Below are 17,923 nucleotides of genomic sequence, written 5' to 3'. Positions count from 1 at the left end.
CTTCTGATTAAATAACATTTTCACAGAACCGCTTGTTGCAATTTTGATGAGGCTCCATTGTTCAGATATCGGTAAGTGGACTGGAGTCATGGCATGAAAGGGATAACGAATCCAGATCAAATCAGATTGTATTTGTCACATGTGCCGAATACAACAGGTGTAGACCTTACAGTAAAATGCTTTCTTGCAAGCCCTTAACCAGCAATGAGGTTTAAAGAAAATACCCACAACAACAACAAAAAATACCAAAAAAATGTGAGATAAGAATAACAAATAATTAAAGAGCAGCAGTAAATAACAATAGCGAGACTATACACAGGGGGTACCAGTACAGAGTCAATGTGCGGGGGCACATGGGTGGGGGGGGGTGGGGGGCAATGCAAATAGTCCGGGTTGCCATTTGATTAGCTGTTCAGGTGTTTTATGGCTTGGGTGTAGAAGCTGTTTAGAAGCCTCTTGGACTTAGACTTGGCGCTCCGGTACCGCTTGTCGTGCGGTAGCAGAGAGAACAGTCTAATACTAGGGTGGCTGGAGTCTTTGACAATTTTTATGGCCTTCCTCTGATACCGCCTGGTATAGAGGTCCTGGATGGCAGGAACCTTGGCCCCAGTGATGTACTGGGCCGTACGCACTACCCTCTGCAGTGCCTTGCGGTCGGAGGCCGAGCAGTTGCCATACCAACCAGTGACACAACCTGTCAGGATGCTCTCGATGGTGCAGCTGTAAAACCGTTTTTAGGATCTGAGGACCCATGCCAAATCTTTTCAGTTTCCGGTGAGGGAATAGGTTTTGTCGTCCCCTCTTCATGGCTGTCTTGGTGTGCTTGGACCATGTTAGTTTGTTGGTGACGTGGACACCAAGGAACTTGAAGCTGTCAACCTGCTCCACTACAGACCCGTCAATGAGAATGGGGGCGTGCTCGGTCGTCCTTTTCCTGTAGTCCACGGCAATCTCCTTTATGATCATGATGAGGCAGAGGTTGCTGTCCTTGTCTCTGACCAAGTCTCCGACCTCCTCCCTATTGGCTGTCTCATCGTTGTTGGTGATCAGGCCTACCACTGTTGTGTCATCAACAAACTTAATGATGGTGTTGAAGACGTGCCTGGCCGTGCAGTCATGAGTGAACAGGGAGTACAGGAGAGGACTGAGCATTAACCCCTGAGGGTCCCCCGTGTTGAGGATCAGTGTGGCGGATGTGTTGTTAGATACCCTTACCAACTGGGTGTGGCCCGTCAGAAAGTCCAGGATCCAGTTGCAGAGCAAGGTGTTTAGTCCCTTAGCTCAGTGATGAGCTTTGAGGGCACTATGGTGTTGAACGCTGAGCTGTAGTCAATGAATAGTATTCTCACATGTACAGTTGAAGTCGGAAGTTTACATATACTTAGGTTGGAGTCAATAAAACTCGTTTTTCAACCACTCCACAAATATCTTGTTAACAAACTATAGTTTTGGCAAATCGGTTAGGACATCTACTTTGTGCATGACACAAGTAATTTTTCCAACAATTGTTTACAGACAGATTATTTCACTTATAATTCACTGTTTCACAATTCCAGTGGGTCAGAAGTTTACATCCACTAAGTTGACTGTGCCTTTAAACAGCTTGGAAAATTCCAGAAAATGATGTCATGGCTTTAGAAGCTTCTGATAGGCTAATTGACATCATTTGAGTCAATTGGAGGTGTACCTGTGGATGTATTTCAAGGCCTACCTTCAAACTCAGTGCCTCTTTGCTTGACATCATGGGAAAATCTAAAGAAATCAGCCAAGACGCCAGAATTTTCTTTTTTTTGACCTCCACAAGTCTGGTTCATCCTTGGGAGCAATTTCCAAATGCATGAAGGTACCACGTTCATCTGTACAAACAATGGTACGCAAGTAGAAACACCATGGGACCACGTCATACCGCTTAGGAAGGAAACGCGTTCGATCTCCTAGAGATGAACGTACTTTGGTGCGAAAAGTGCAAATTAATCCCAGAACAACAGCAAAGGACACTGTGAAGATGATGGAGGAAACACGTACAAAAATATCTATATCCACAGTAAAACGAGTCCTATATCGACATAACCTGAAAGGCCGCTCAGCAAAGAAGAAGCCACTGCTCCAAAACCGCCATAAAAAAGCCAGACTACGGTTTGCAACTGCACATGGGAACAAGGATCGTACTTTTTGGAGAAATGTTCTGTGGTCTGATGAAACAAAAATATAACTGTTTGGCCATAATGACCATCGTTATGTTTGGAGGAATAAGGGGGAGGCTTGCAAGCCGAAAGAACACCATCCCAACCGTGAAGCACGGGGGTGGCAGCATCATGTTGTGGTGGTGCTTTGCTGCAAGAGGGACTGCTGCACTTCACAAAATAGATGGCATCATGAGGATAGAAAATTACGTGGATATATTGAAGCAACATCTCAAGACATCAGTCAGGAAGTTAAAGCTTGGTCACAAATGGGTCTTCCAAATGGACAATGACCCCAAGCATACTGCCAAAGCTGTGTCAAAATGGCTTAAGGACAACTAAGTCAAGATATTGGAGTGGCCATCACAAAGCCCTGACCTCAATCCTATAGAATTTTTGTGGGCAGAACTGAAAAAGCGTGTCCGAGCAAAGAGGCCTACAAACCTGACTCAGTTACACCAGCTCTGTCAGGAGGAATGGGCCAAAATTCCCCCAACTTGTTGTGGGAAGCTTGTGGAAGGCTACCCGAAATGTTTGACCCAAGTTAAACAATTTAAAGGCAATGCTACCAAATAATAATGAGTGTATGTAAACTTCTGACCCACTGGGAATGTGATGGAAGAAATAAAAGCTGAAATAAATCATTCTCTCTACTATTATTCTGACATTTCACATTCTTAAAATAAAGTGTTGATCCTAACTGACCTAAGACAGGGAATTTTTACTAGGATTAAATGACAGTAATTGTGAAAAACTGAGTTTAAATATACTGCTCAAAAAAATAAAGGGATCACTTAAACAACACAATGTAACTCCAAGTCAATCACACTTCTGTGAAATCAAACTGTCCACTTAGGAAGCAACACTGATTGACAATAAATTTCACATGCTGTTGTGCAAATGGAATAGACAACAGGTGGAAATTATAGGCAATTAGCAAGACACCCCCAAAAAAGGAGTGGTTCTGCAGGTGGGGACCACAGACCACTTCTCAGTTCCTATGCTTCCTGGCTGATGTTTTGGTCACTTTTAAATGCTGGCGGTGCTTTCACTCTAGTGGTAGCATGAGACGGAGTCTACAACCCACACAAGTGGCTCAGGTAGTGCAGCTCATCCAAGATGGCACATCAATGTGGGCTGTGGCAAGAAGGTTTGCTGTGTCTGTCAGCGTAGAGTCCAGAGCATGGAGGCGCTACCAGGAGACAGGCCAGTACATCAGGAGACGTGGAGGAGGCCGTAGGAGGGCAACAACCCAGCAGCAGGACCGCTACCTCCGCCTTTGTGCAAGGAGGAGCACTGCCAGAGCCCTGCAAAATGACCTCCAGCAGGCCACAAATGTGCATGTGTCTGCTCAAACGGTCAGAAACAGACTCCATGAGGGTGGTATGAGGGCCCGACGTCCACAGGTTGGGGTTGTGCTTACAGCCCAACACCGTGCAGGACGTTTGGCATTTGCCAGAGAACACCAAGATTGGCAAATTCGCCACTGGCGCCGTGTGCTCTTCACAGATGAAAGCAGGTTCACACTGAGCACATGTGACAGATGTGACAGAGTCTGGAGACGCCGTGGAGAACGTTCTGCTGCCTGCAACATCCTCCAGCATGACCGGTTTGGCGGTGGGTCAGTCATGGTGTGGGGTGGCATTTCTTTGGGGAGCCGCACAGCCCTCCATGTGCTCGCCAGAGGTAGCCTGACTGCCATTAGGTACCGAGATGAGATCCTCAGACCCCTTGTGAGACCATATGCTGGTGCGGTTGGCCCTGGGTTCCTCCTAATGCTAGACCTTATGTGGCTGGAGTGTGTCAGCAGTTCCTGCAAGAGGAAGGCATTGATGCTATGGACTGGCCCGCCCGTTCCCCAGACCTGAATCCAATTGAGCACATCTGGGACATCATGTCTCGCTCCATCCACCAACGCCACGTTGCACCACAGACTGTCCAGGAGTTGGCGGATGCTTTAGTCCAAGTCTGGGAGGAGATCCCTCAGGAGACCATCCGCCACCTCATCAGGAGCATGCCCAGGCATTGTAGGGAGGTCATACAGGCACGTGGAGGCCACACACACTACTGAACCTCATTTTGACTTGTTTTAAGGACATTACATCAAAGTTGTATCAGCCTGTAGTGTGGTTTTCCACTTTAATTTTGAGTGTGACTCCAAATCCAGACCTCCATGGGTTGATAAATTGGATTTCCATTGATTATTTTTGTGTGATTTTGTTGTCAGCACATTCAACTATGTAAACAAAAAAGTATTTAATAAGATTATTTCATTCATTCAGATCTAGGATGTGTTATTTTAGTGTTCCCTTTATTTTTTTGAGCAGTGTATATTTGGCTAAGGTGTATGTAAACTTCCGACTTCAACTGTAGGTGTTCCTTTTGTCCAGGTGTGAAAGGGCAGTGTGGAGTGCAATAGAGATTGCATCATCTGTGGATCTGTTGGGGCAGTATGCAAATTAGGGTGGGTCTAGGGTTTCTGGGACAGTGGTGTAGATGCGAGCCATGACCAGCCTTTCAAAGCATTTCATGGCTACAGATGTGAGTGCTATGGGTCGGTAGTCATTTAGGCAGGTTACCTTAGTGTTCTTGGGCACAGGGACTATGGTGGTCTGCTTGAAACATGCTAGTTTTACAGACTCAGACAGGGAGAGTTTGAAAATGTCAATGAAGACACTTGCCAGGTGGTCAGTGCATGCTCGGAGTACACGTGCTCGGAGTACACCTGGTAATCCATCTGGCCCTGCAACCTTGTGAATGTTGACTGACTTGTTTAACGGTCTTACTTATATCGGCTGCGGAGAGCGTGATCACACAGTCGTCCGGAACAGCAGATGCTCTCATGCATGTTTCAGTGTTACTTGCCTCGAAGCGAGCAAAGAAGTTATTTAGCTCGTCTGGTAGGCTCGTGTCACTGGGCAGCTCTCGCCTGTGCCTGCGTAATCGCGCACCCAGCTCACTCAGGTGCTTTGCTATATCACAGTTGACATTGTCTGTAAGCTTGAGTTAATTTGCACACAAAAAAATTCATAGAATGATGGAAAGACCAGTGTGTTGTCCTTATTAATGCAGACAGAGAAGAGCTCCAATTTCTTAATCATATCCTCAATTTTGTCCCGCACATTGAATATAGTTGCGGAGAGACCCTGTAATCCTAGATTCAGATCATTCAGGTGCCAAAAAACATCACCCAGATAGCCCAGTTGTGTGAGAAACTCGTCATCATGCAAGCGGTCAGACAACCAAAAATTATGGTCAGTAAAGACAACTTTAAGCTTGTCTCTCAATTCAAAAAATGTGTCAATACTTTGCCCCTTGATTACCAGTACACTTCTGTATGTTGTAAAAGCGTTACATGGTCGCTGCCCATATTATTGCGTAATGCAGAAAATACACAAGAGTTCAGGGGCCTTGCTTTAACAAAGTGAACCATTTTCACTGTAGTGTCCAAAACTTATTTCAAGCTGTCAGGCATTCCCTTGGCAGCAAGAGCCATTGATTTTATTAGTCACTCTCACTCATATTAACCTGTTATGGATAGGGGGCAGTATTTTCACGGCCGGATAAAAAACGTACCCGATTTAAACTGATTATTACTCCTGCCCAGAAACTACAATATGCATATAATTATTAGCTTTGGATAGAAAACACTCCAAAGTTTCTAAAACTGTTTGAATGGTGTCTGTGAGTATAACAGAACTCATTTGGCAGGCCAAAACCTAAGAAGATTCTGTACAGGAAGTACCCTGTCTGACCATTTCTTGGCCTTCTTGATTATCTCTATCCAAAACAGGGGATCTCCGCTGTTACGTGACACTTCCTACGGCTCCCATGGGCTCTCAGAAGGCGGCAAAAAGCTGAATCGTGGCTTTGCAGGCCCTGGCTGAAAAACATTAGCGCGTTTGGATAGTGGCCGGTCAGAGTACTATGCGACTGAGGCTCGTGCACGAGTCGACTCCATGTTTACTTTCTCTCTCTTTGAACGAAAACAACCACTCCCGGTCGGAATATTATCGCTTTTTTATGAGAAAAATGGCATAAAAATTGATTTTAAACAGCGGTTGACCTGCTTCGAAGTACGGTAATGGAATATTTAGATTTTTTTGGTCACGAAACGCGTCGGGCGCGTAACCCTTCGTCACCCTTGGATAGTGTCTTGAACGCACGAACAAAACGCCGCTATTTGGATATAACTATGGATTATTTTGAACCAAACCAACATTTGTTATTGAAGTAGCAGTCCTGGGAGTGCATTCTGACGAAGAACACCAAAGGTAATCAAACTTTTCTAATAGTAAATCGGAGTTTGGTGAGGGTCAAACTTGGTGGGTGTCAAAATAGCTAGCCGTGATGGCTGGGCTATCTACTCAGAATATTGCAAAATGTGCTTTCACCGAAAAGCTATTTTAAAATCGGACACTTCGATTGCACAAAGGAGTTCTGTATCTATAATTCTTCAAATAATTGTTATGTTTTTTGTGAACGTTTATCGTGAGTAATTTAGTAAATTCACCGGAAGTGTTCGGTGGGTATGCTAGTTCTGAACGTCACATGCTAATGTAAAAAGCTGGTATTTGATATAAATATGAACTTGATTGAACAAAACATGCATGTATTGTATAACATAATGTCCTAGGCGTGTCATCTGATGAAGATCATCAAAGGTTAGTGCTGCATTTAGCTGTGGTTTTGTTTTTTGTGACATTATATGCTAGCTTGAAAAATGGGTGTCTGATTATTTCTGGCTGGGTACTCTGCTGACATAATCTAATGTTTTGCTTTCACTGTAAAGCCTTTTTGAAATCGGACAGTGTGGTTAGATAAAGGAGAGTCTTGTCTTTAAAATGGTGTAGAATAGTCATATGTTTGAAAAATTGAAGTTTTGGGTTTTTTGAGGAATTTGTAATTTGCGCCACGCCTATCATTGGATATTGGAGCAGGTGTTCCGCTAGCGGAACATCTAGATGTAAGAGGTTTTAACATGGCAAAAGTCATGGCAAAATATGTTAACCTCTTACACCATAACAGGTTAAAATTTCAAGAAATTTGCTTTACAAATGCAAAAAAATGATCTCCACCCCATGGCAAAATGTGTAGAATTGTAGGTAATTAACTGTAACTGCATTTTCTTCACTCCACTGTCAAGAGGGGGACCACTAACATGTTTTGCCCGCGCGATGGGTGGGCCCCCCCAACCAAATCTCGCCTAGGGCCCCCAAAAGGCTAGGGCCAGCCCTGGAGGTATCCTTCCTTCCTCTATCACGCCTTGTTTTGAAGGAACAACAAGCAAGGGTTACATCTAGCAGCAACATAGTTCATGTGTACAGATCAATATATGATGGGTCAGGATACAGACACTTATTAAGTTTCCTGTCATTGTAAACAATCTCATCTCACAGAACAATACATCTGGGAAGAGGGCCAAATAACACTTGTGCATTAGTCAAGATGACTTTCAAGCAAATGGGGCTTTTATGTGAAATATTAGATAACTATTTATTTTTTGAAATTCAGAGTGCAATAATTGAAACATTCACAGAAGGATATCCTTTCAGCAAAAACAATTTCTATAGATTTTTTCAGTACAATTTCATTGAACTTGGCAAGGAGGATGCTTTTCCAATAACAATCAAAATGGAATATTACAGTACACCATTTGACCAGTGCAATGTCATGTAAAGGTCAATGAAACCAGATGGGAACAATGTAAAACTTTGATCTTATCAAAACATTGTCTGACTTTCATCCTGTGGCGTTAACTTCAGTCGTTGTGAAGTGCCTTGAGCACTTGATACTCACACGTCTCAGGTCTCATGTGGATGGAGCCCTTGACCCAATGCAGTTTGTATACAGGAAGAACAGATCAGTCGACAACGCAGTACTGACGGTTGCGCAGTGCCGTGAAACACCTGGAGAGGCCTCATTCTTATGTGTGCATCCTTTTCCTGGACTTCTCTGCTTTTAACTGCATGCAGCCTCACCTTTTCTGTGACACTCTCCCACCTACAGGTGGACCCCAGTAATACCTTGTGGGTGCTGGACTTCCTGCTGAACAGGGGGCAGTATGTCAAGTTCAACAACACAACATTCCTTCTTTTTTGTACAGTGAGGGGAAAAAATATTTGATCCCCTGCTGATTTTCTACATTTGCCCACTGACAAAGAAATTATCAGTCTATAATTTTAATGATAGGTTTATTTGAACAGTGAGAGACAGAATAACAACAAAAAAATCCAGAAAAATCCATGTCAAGAATGTTATAAATTTATTTGCATTTTAATGAGGGAAATAAGTATTTGACCCCCTCTCAATCAGAAAGATTTCTGGCTCCCAGGTGTCTTTTATACAGGTAACGAGCTGAGATTAGGAGCACACTCAGAGATTAGGAGCTCCAAATCTCAGTTTGTTACCTGTATAAAAGACACCTGTCCACAGAAGCAATCAATCAATCAGATTCCAAACTCTCCACCATGGCCAAGACCAAAGAGCTCTCCAAGGATGTCAGGGACAGGATTGTAGACCTACACAAGGCTGGAATGGGCTACAAGACCATCGCCAAGCAGTTTGGTGAGAAGGTGACAACAGTTGGTGTGATTATTCGCAAATGGAAGAAACACAAAAGAATTGTCAATCTCTCTCGGCCTGGGGCTCCATGCAAGATCTCACCTCGTGGAGTTGCAATGATCATGAGAACGGTGAGGAATCAGCCCAGAACTACATGGGAGGATCTTGTCAATGATCTCAAGGCAGCTGGGACCATAGTCACCAAGAAAACAATTGGTAACACACTACGCCGTGAAGGACTGAAATCCTTCAGCGCCCGCAAGGTCCCCCTGCTCAAGAAAGCACATATACATGGCTGTCTGAAGTTTGCCAATGAACATCTGAATGATTCAGAGGACAACTGGGTGAAAGTGTTGTGGTCAGATGAGACCAAAATGGAGCTCTTTGACATCAACTCAACTCGCCGTGTTTGGAGGAGGAGGAATGCTGCCTATGACCCCAAGAACACCATCTCCACCGTCAAACATGGAGGTGGAAACATTATGCTTTGGGGGTGTTTTTCTGCTAAGGGGACAGGACAACTTCACCATATCAAAGGGACGATGGACGGGGCCATGTACCGTCAAATCTTGGGTGAGAACCTCCTTCCCTCAGCCAGGGCATTGAAAATGGGTCGTGGATGGGTATTCCAGCATGACAATGATCCAAAACACACGGCCAAGGCAACAAAGGAGTGGCTCAAGAAGAAGCACATTAAGGTCCTGGAGTGGCCTAGCCAGTCTCCAGACCTTAATCCCATAGAAAATCTGTGGAGGGAGCTGAAGGTTCGAGTTGCCAAACGTCAGCCTCGAAACCTTAATGACTTGGAGAAGATCTGTAAAGAGGAGTGGGACAAAATCCCTCCTGAGATGTGTGCAAACCTGGTGGCCAACTACAAGAAAAGTCTGACCTCTGTGATTGCCAACAAGGGTTTTGCCACCAAGTACGAAGTCATGTTTTGCAGAGGGGTCAAATACTTATTTCCCTCATTCAAATACAAATCATTATATAACATTTTTGACCTGTGTTTTTCTGGATTTTTTGTTGTTATTCTGTCTCTCACTGTTCAAATAAACCTACCATTAAAATTATAGACTGATCATTTCTTTGTCATTGGGCAAACGTACAAAATCAGCAGGGGATGAAATATTTCTTCCCTCACTGTACATCTACCGGTTCCCCCCAAGGAACTATAATCTCTCCAGTGCTATTCTTCATATACACCAATGACCTGAGAGGCTCCGACAGGGACTGCTTGGCAGTGAAATATGCAGATGACACCTCCCTTGTCAACAGCTCAGATAACACACTGCGTTACCAAACAGAAGTAAACAGAGTTCATCACTGGTGCGTTAACAACTACCTCACACTCAACATCAACAAAACAAAATAACTGGTCATTGATTTCTAGAGGAAGGCAGACCCAGTGAGCCACCTAGTCCTGGGTGGTGAAGAAGTATAGAGAGTAGGAGTTTGAAGTACCTGGGAACCATCATCAACAGCACACTCTCTTTTAATGGCAACACTCAGAACATCAATAAAAATGTCAACAATGACTGTACCTCCTCTAGGTTTATCTGTTTCTCTCTCCCTCTCTCTTTCTGATAGAGGAAACTTGCTGAATGGTCAAAGAATTCATAGTCAAAGCTTTTCTTTTAGGCTTTTTATAGAAAAATAAGTTGTGGATGCTTTGCTAGCAATAGACAACAAAAAATCCACAGGGGCCGACCAATTGGAACCCGGTCTGCTTAAGTGTGCAGTGCCCATCATTGTTGGCTCAATAACCCACATTTTTTATTTAACATTGTTATCAGGACATATTCCAAAAGTATGGAAATCAGCTCTTATCCTGCCACTCCATAAGGGTGGGGATAGTAGTGATGTTAATAACTGTTGCCCCATTACAAGGCTTCCGTGTCTAGCTAAGATTCTACAATCCTTGGTAAATGTACAACTTTGCTCTTTTTTATCTGAGAAATGTATTTTGATGTAAACCAATCATGGTTTAGGCCTGGGCACAGCACTATTACAGCAACCATTTTAGTTGTTAATGATCCTTCAATGCTTTAGACACTAAAATGAAATGTGCTGCTTTGTTTGTGGACCTTTCAAAAGCTTTTGATACTGTTGATCATGCTATTTTATTGAATAAGTTGTCCTCAATAGGCCTGAGCTCTGACGCCTGTTCATGGTTTCATGACTATCTTAGTTACAGAACTCAGGCGTTCGTGACTGATGGGGTTAAGCCTGAATTTCTTGAAGTGCATAAAGGTGTACCACAGGGGTAGATTTTGGGACCTGTTCTCTTCACTATTTATATAAACACCATTGGTCAATCTGTTAAAAAATTTTAACTTTATCTGTATGCGGATGATGCTATTATGTCGGCTATTGCCCCAACCTTTGATCTGGCTGTGTTAAAACTACAGTCAGATTTTATAGCTATGCAGGAATTCCTTGCTGATTTAAAACTTGTGTTTAATATGGGCAACACAAAATACATGCTGTTTTTAAACTCTTGTAAGAATGTTTCAGATGAGCTACATGTTCACTCACTGGATGGTTCTCCAATTGAGGTGTTTCTGTATATAAATACTTAGGCATTTCGACTGACATGGATTTGATGTTTAAAAACATATAGATGAGCTGGTTAAGAAGGTAAGATTCAAGTTGGCTTTTTCTACAGAAACAGATTGTGCTTTTCTCTAAGCAGTAGGAAGCAGATCAGTCAACCTTTTTATCAGTTCTTAATTATGGTGATATTATTTATCATTGTGCAGCTGCTACTACTCTTAAACCTACCATAGTGCCCTTTGTTTTGTTACAGGTGACAGTTGGGATACTCATCACTGCATCTGATATCAAAATGCTGGCTGGACTTTGCTAAAGACCCGTAGATCTCTACATTACTCCCTTTTTTTACAAGGCCCTACAAGGCCCTACTTCATTAACTTTCATCTTATCTAACTTTTCTGTTGAAGTATAGACACCTAAGTTGCCTAACCCGTTCACAGGATTGGTTAACTCTTGATGTTCCTAGGGTCTCCACCGAGCTAGCTAAATCTGCTTTTAGTTTTAATGCACCGTATTGTTGGAACAAAATTCTCAGTAATGTTCTGGTGTCATTCGGGAAGTTTAAAGTATTGATTGGCAAATTATTTGCGGAGGAATGTACAGTTGAAGTTGGAAGTTTACATACACCTTAGCCAAATACATTTTAACTAAGTTTATCACAATTCCTGACATTTAATCCTAGTAAAAAGTCCCTGTCTTAGGTCAGTTAGGATCTCCACTTTATTGTAAGAACGTGAAATGTCAGAAAAATAGTAGAGAGAATTATTTCTTTCAGCTTTTATTTCTTTCATCACATTCCCAGTGGGTCAGAAGTTTACATACACTCAATTAGTATTTGGTAGCATTGCCTTTAAATTGTTTAACTTGGGTCAAACGATTTGGGTAGCCTTCCATAAGCTTCCCACAATAAGTTGGGTGAATTTTGGCCCATTTCTCCTGACAGAGCTGGTGTAACTGAGTCAGATTTGTAGGACTCCTTGCTCGCATATACTTTTTCAGATCTGCCCACAAATTTTCTATAGGATTGAGGTCAGGGCTTTGTGATGGCCACTCCAATACCTTGACTTTGTTGTCCTTAAGCCATTTTTCCACAACTTTGGAAGTATGCTTGGGGTCATTGTCCATTTGGAAGACCCATTTGCGACCAAGTTTTAACTTCCTGATTGATGTCTTGAGATGATGCTTCAATATATCCACATAATTTTCCAACCTCATAATGCCATCTATTTTGTGAAGTGCACCAGTCCCTCCTGCAGCAAAGCACCCCCCAACATGATGCTGCCACCCTCGTGCTTCACTGTTGGGATGGTGCTCTTCGGCCTGCAAGCCTCCCCCTTTTTCCTCCAAACATAACAATGCTCATTATGGCCAAACGGTTCTATTTTTGTTTCATCAGACCAGAGGACATTTCTCCAAAAAGTCCGATCTTTGTCCCCATGTGCAGTTGCAAACCGTAGTCTGGCTTTTATATGGCAGTTTTGGAGCAAGTGGCTTCTTCCTTGCTGAGCGGCCTTTCAGGTGATATAGGACATGTTTTACTGTGGATATAGATACTTTTGTACCTGTTTCCTCCAGCATCTTCACAAGGTCCTTTGCTGTTGTTCTGGGATTGATTTGCACTTTTCGCACCAAAGTAAATTCATCTCTAGGAGACAGAACGCATCTCCTTCCTGAGCAGTATGATGGCTGCGTGGTCCCATGATGTTTATACTTGCGTACTATTGTTTGTACAGATGAACGTGGTACCTCCAGTACGTCCTGTGCCTGCTCCTCGCACTCTCCCTCCAGTGCGCCTCCATAGCCCAGTACGTCCTGTGCCTGCTCCCCGCACTCGCCCTGAGGTGCGTGTTACTAGTCTGGCACCTCCTATGCCAGCTCCATGCATCAGGCCTCCAGTGCGCCTGCCCAGTCCGGGGTGTCCTGTTCCTGCTCCCCGCACTCGACCTGAGGTGCGTGTTTCCAGTCTGGCGCCACCTATGCCAGTCCCACGCATCGGACCTCCAGTGCGCATCCCTAGTCCGGAGCCTCCAGCAACGCTCCTTAGCCCGGAGCCTCCAGCGACACTCCTCAGCTCGGAGCCTCCAGCGACGCTCCCCAGTCTGCAGTCTCCAGCGACGCTCCCCAGTCTGGAGCCTCCAGCGATGCTCCTCAGCCCGGCGCCCTCAGCGACGGTCTACAGCCAAGAGCCTTCAGCGGTGGTCTGCAGCCCAGAGCCTTCAGCGGTGGTCTGCAACCCAGAGCCTTCAGCGGTGGTCTGCAACCCAGAGCCTTCAGTGGTGGTCTGCAACCCAGAGCATTCAGCGGTGGTCTGCAACCCAAAGCCTTCAGCGGCGGTCTGTAGCCCAGAGTTTTCAACGACGGTCTGCAGCCCAGTGTTTTCAGTGTCGGTTTGGCGGTCCGAAGCCTCCGGTGATGATCCATGGTCTGGTTCCTCCGGACATACAGAAGCGGGGGGGATCAGCGGGCGGTGGGAGTACTACGCCCGGAACCAGAGCCGACGCCATAGACATTAGTCACCCACCCTACCCTCCCTTTGTGTTTTGTGGTTGTTTTTTTTTGGGTTTTTTTTACATTCGGAGTCTGCACCTTTGGGGGGGGGGTCTGTCACGTCCTGACCCTAGTAAGATGTCATTTTCTAATGTAGGGCAGGGCGTGACAGGGGGTGTTTTGGGCTGATCTATGTTTTCTATTTCTATGTTTAAATTCTAGTTTGTCTATTTCTATGTTGGGATTGTTTGGGGTTGATCTCTAATTGGAGGCAGCTGATCCTCATTGCCTCTGATTAGAGATCATATTTAAGTAGGGGTTTTTCTCTGTTGTTTGTGGGTTATTGTCTTTTGAGTAGTGTGTTGTCCTCTCTGCGTCATGGTTTGTTGTCTTGTGTTTTCAAGTTATTTATGTATTGCATTAAGTTTCACGTTTAATAAATATGTGGAACGAAACCGACGCTGCATTTTGGTCCGCTCCTTCAAACAGCCGTGACACAAGTTGATTGACAAAGTCATGAAAAATTCGAAGAATTTAATTAACCACTTTTGGGCTATACGATTAAAAATATTGTAATGTTTCTTGGTATGTTGTCTCTCATTTACAGTGTGACAGACAGGCATGGTTCCGAAAAGGCACAGAATTAATACAGTGCACTACTTTTGACAAAAGCTCATGTACACTGTATTCCATACATATTGTACTACTTTTAAACTAGGGCCCTTGGGCTCTGTACAGAGAATAGGGTGCCATTTCTGACACAGCCAGGGCTGAGTGTTAGAGTGGGCTCTTTTGGGAGCTGATTGGCTTTTGTGAGTCAGCATGTTAAAAATATGTCATGGGCCTGACCTTGGCTGACTTCTCACCAAATCTCCACATTTCAGTGTACTGTATGAGTATGTCCTCCATCTGCCAAGGCCATCAGGGGCATAGGGTGTTGTTGCCAAAAAACAAAAACAAATCATGCATTTTTGACTAAGATTGTAGCCTGATATGACTTTACTCTCAAGTGTAATGGCACTTTAGCGGGGGGGAGGTAATATGTTGGCCCAGGGGACAAGTGATTGTAACTCTGCTGCCGTTAATACAAAGTAGGGAATTCATAGTAGTTCACCATGATTATGTACTACTTAATATCCTCCCTCGCTCTCCTATTTTATGTGTTGGGATTAGTGGATAAGCCAGAACTTTGGTAGACATATTCAAACAACTCAGATCCAGTGGGAGAGTTGACTCTGGCTGAAGCTTGCAGTTGCTATGGTTGTTGAAGTTTCAGTGTCAAACCGGCCTCGAGACACATAGGCTTAGTTGAGATAATTCTGTCCTAATACAAAACCGAACCAGATGTCTTTCTTCAAGCAAGTACACACCACAAAGGTCAAATAGGGGGATGATTATGTTTGTCCTGTTTCATTGCATGTACAAGTGGGAAACCTGTACATGTGTGAGATGGAATTATTATTCTTATCTTTTTGCATATCCCAACTCCCTCTGAGAGTGGGGTCACATCCAGGGATCAGCCATTATTGATGGCAGCCCTGGAGAAATTAAGGTTAAGTGCCTTGCTCAAGGCCAGATCGATAGATTGTTCACCTTGTCGCCTCAAGGATTCAAACTAGCCATGTGCATGCCATTTCTCTTTCTCTGTAATTTATCTAAATAAAAAGAATATATCTCCAAGATTTTCCATTACTTAACTCCCTGTCAGAAACATAATGAACTCTCCCTCCTAAGTCAAATGAAGATATATTAGTTTTAACAATCTGAAAATAAGACAACCCACAAACTATACTGGAACTCACAATTCCAGTAATTGCTTTCAAAGACAATTATTATAGATCTTGGTTCCAATTTCCAATTTCATTACTGCAATCAATTCCCCCCCATAATTCAGCTTATGACATTTATTTTATTGCAGTCCATGAATCAGCTTTTCTTACTGGATCTGTCACTCCTATAAAAAGCCCTCTGCTGAAATCTTCTGAAATCAACATCTGAATATTAGAGACTGATAAATGCAGATCAATGCACCTTGGGAAAACTATGAGAGAACTCTGGAGTTTTCTGAATGCATTTATCCTTTGAAGCAAAGTCAGGGATATACTGTCCATCAATATCCAAGCTGCACTTCCTCACCTGAGGATTTCATCACTAAACGCCCACAAACTTCCAATGTTGCTGACCCTGCTGGTGCAGCATATTAACACAGAAATGATTCAGTCTCATCTTTCTCTCTTACTAATTGTGAGTCTGTGTATCCGTCAGAGAGAACAGTGCATGTGTTGTCACTATTTCCAGACAGATGTCTCTGAAACTCTCATGTCTATTCTCTGATCTAGCATGGAATACTGCTGCTTGTTTTGTACAACTCCCTGTACGCAGTACAACATGAGGTCTCACATTTTAAAACAATGCATTAGTGCTCTTAAGAGCCTGCCACAGTATTTCATTTCTGACACCGGGGATTATGGCATTGCTCCTGGCATCCGAAAATACAAATGGCCGCACATGGTGATCATTACATCTGCACATGCTGTAACAACCCGTCCATGCTACTCTGGGAAGAACACTACACCATAAAATATTGAGCTACTAGACATGTAGATTGACTATTGTCTATGGGGCTGCCCAACACCATAGCTCCATAGCGAATAAGCCCCATTTATTAATCACATGAAAACAAGCAACCATCCTTTAAACAGTGGAGGGAACGAGTGGGGATGAGCCACTGTGGACAGAGACCTGTATGAACGAAAGCGTTCTTACCTCTGGATCCGGGACCTGGGAGAGCACAGCGGAGATGCAGAAAGAGAGCAGAGCTGCCCCCAAGCCCAGCAATGCCGGCTGGGGAGAGGAACACGAAGAAGGCCGTTCCCCGGCTGCCATTCTTTCCCTCTTACTTTCTCCCTGCAGGCTACAGCTCCCTGCCCCCTCTCTCCTCTCCTCTCCTCTGCCTGTCTGGCTGGGTGGCTGGGCTGAGTGGCTGTGCCGTAGGCTACCCTGGACAGGACCAAATGGCCCTGGGTGATTGATGGTCAGTGAGGGCTGCTGGCGGGGACAGGGTGCGTCCTCTCTCCTCTCATCTGGTGCACTGCCTCTGCCTCCCCTACCCTGTTGTCTTCCCTCCCTACACAGAGTACCATACACCACTAAATACATCACACCATATTCCTGTAGACAGTTCCACTAGCCAGCCCCTTCAGTCAGGGTCATTAATTAATTAATAGGACTGGTGTAGTTTACAGCCCATTCTGGAAAGGGAGGTAGGTAGGTTATAGCACTGCTCTGTGTGGGGGATGGGAGGGAGCTGCCTGCTTGTGAGGGCAGTGGCTTGTGTAGGACGGTCAAGGGAACATAGAGCGGTGAATGACAATCTTTCAGTTATATTGTCCTTGTCCTCTGTGTGGCAGGATGTAATACAGAAGCATAGGTGTCTGACTTCAGAATACAGCGTTCGAACGGACACTGTGTTTGCCAATGAGCTGATGACAGGTATGTTCTGCTGAAATTACAGAAGGATAAATACTTGGGCAATATACTGAAATAAAGTGACCAGATATTCAAACAAGCCAGACTGGTCCATTTCAGAGGTTTGGTTGCTGTGTCTATAGCTAAAAGTTATGTTAAATCAGTTCAAGCTACTGTATATGCTGTTATGGCCATATGTTTACACCAACACCTCTACAGTAAGCAGACAAAAGTGGTTAGCTTGTTCTCATGGAACACACTGATGACAGCTTAGTTACACAAGAAAACTGAGGCAGAGTGACTGTTACTGAAGCAGCAGTATGAAGGAGGATCCCTTTCCCATAACTCCCAGGCTCACATCCACATCACAGGAAGACATCTTCTGGTTCATTTAGTTGGCTTTATTAAGATATCCATTAGTCCAACAGGGATACAGTGGCTTGCGAAAGTATTCAACCCCTTGGCATTTTTCCTATTTTGTTGCCTTACAACCTGGATTTAAATATATATATATATTAATTCAATTACACAACATGCCTACCACTTTGAAGATGCAAATAAGACAAAAAAATAAAAACTTGAGCGTGCATAACTATTCACCCACTCAAAGTCAAAACTTTGTTAGAGCCACCTTTTGCAGCAATTACAGCTGCATGTCTCTTGGGGTA

The 17,923-nt window shown here is 44.0% G+C and overlaps 1 protein-coding gene across 2 annotated transcripts in view; it reads right to left on the bottom strand.

Moving 5' to 3' along the window:
• Positions 1–17,006, bottom strand: part of LOC106599657 (uncharacterized) — a 29,847-nt gene extending 12,841 nt beyond the window's left edge. Inside the window, exon 1 of one of the 2 annotated variants that reach the window (XM_014190943.2) lies at positions 16,554–17,006. In XM_014190943.2, the coding sequence (XP_014046418.2) occupies positions 16,554–16,946 (393 nt within the window). In that variant the 5' untranslated portion in view covers positions 16,947–17,006. The remainder of the gene's footprint in view (positions 1–16,553) is intronic. The other variant, XM_045714750.1, reaches the window with a different exon arrangement.
• Positions 17,007–17,923: the final 917 nt, after the last annotated feature.

This window comes from Salmo salar, chromosome ssa03, assembly GCF_905237065.1.
Source record: "Salmo salar chromosome ssa03, Ssal_v3.1, whole genome shotgun sequence".
NCBI classification, from domain to species: Eukaryota; Metazoa; Chordata; class Actinopteri; order Salmoniformes; family Salmonidae; genus Salmo; species Salmo salar.
This window is presented reverse-complemented; position numbering and strand designations above follow the sequence as displayed.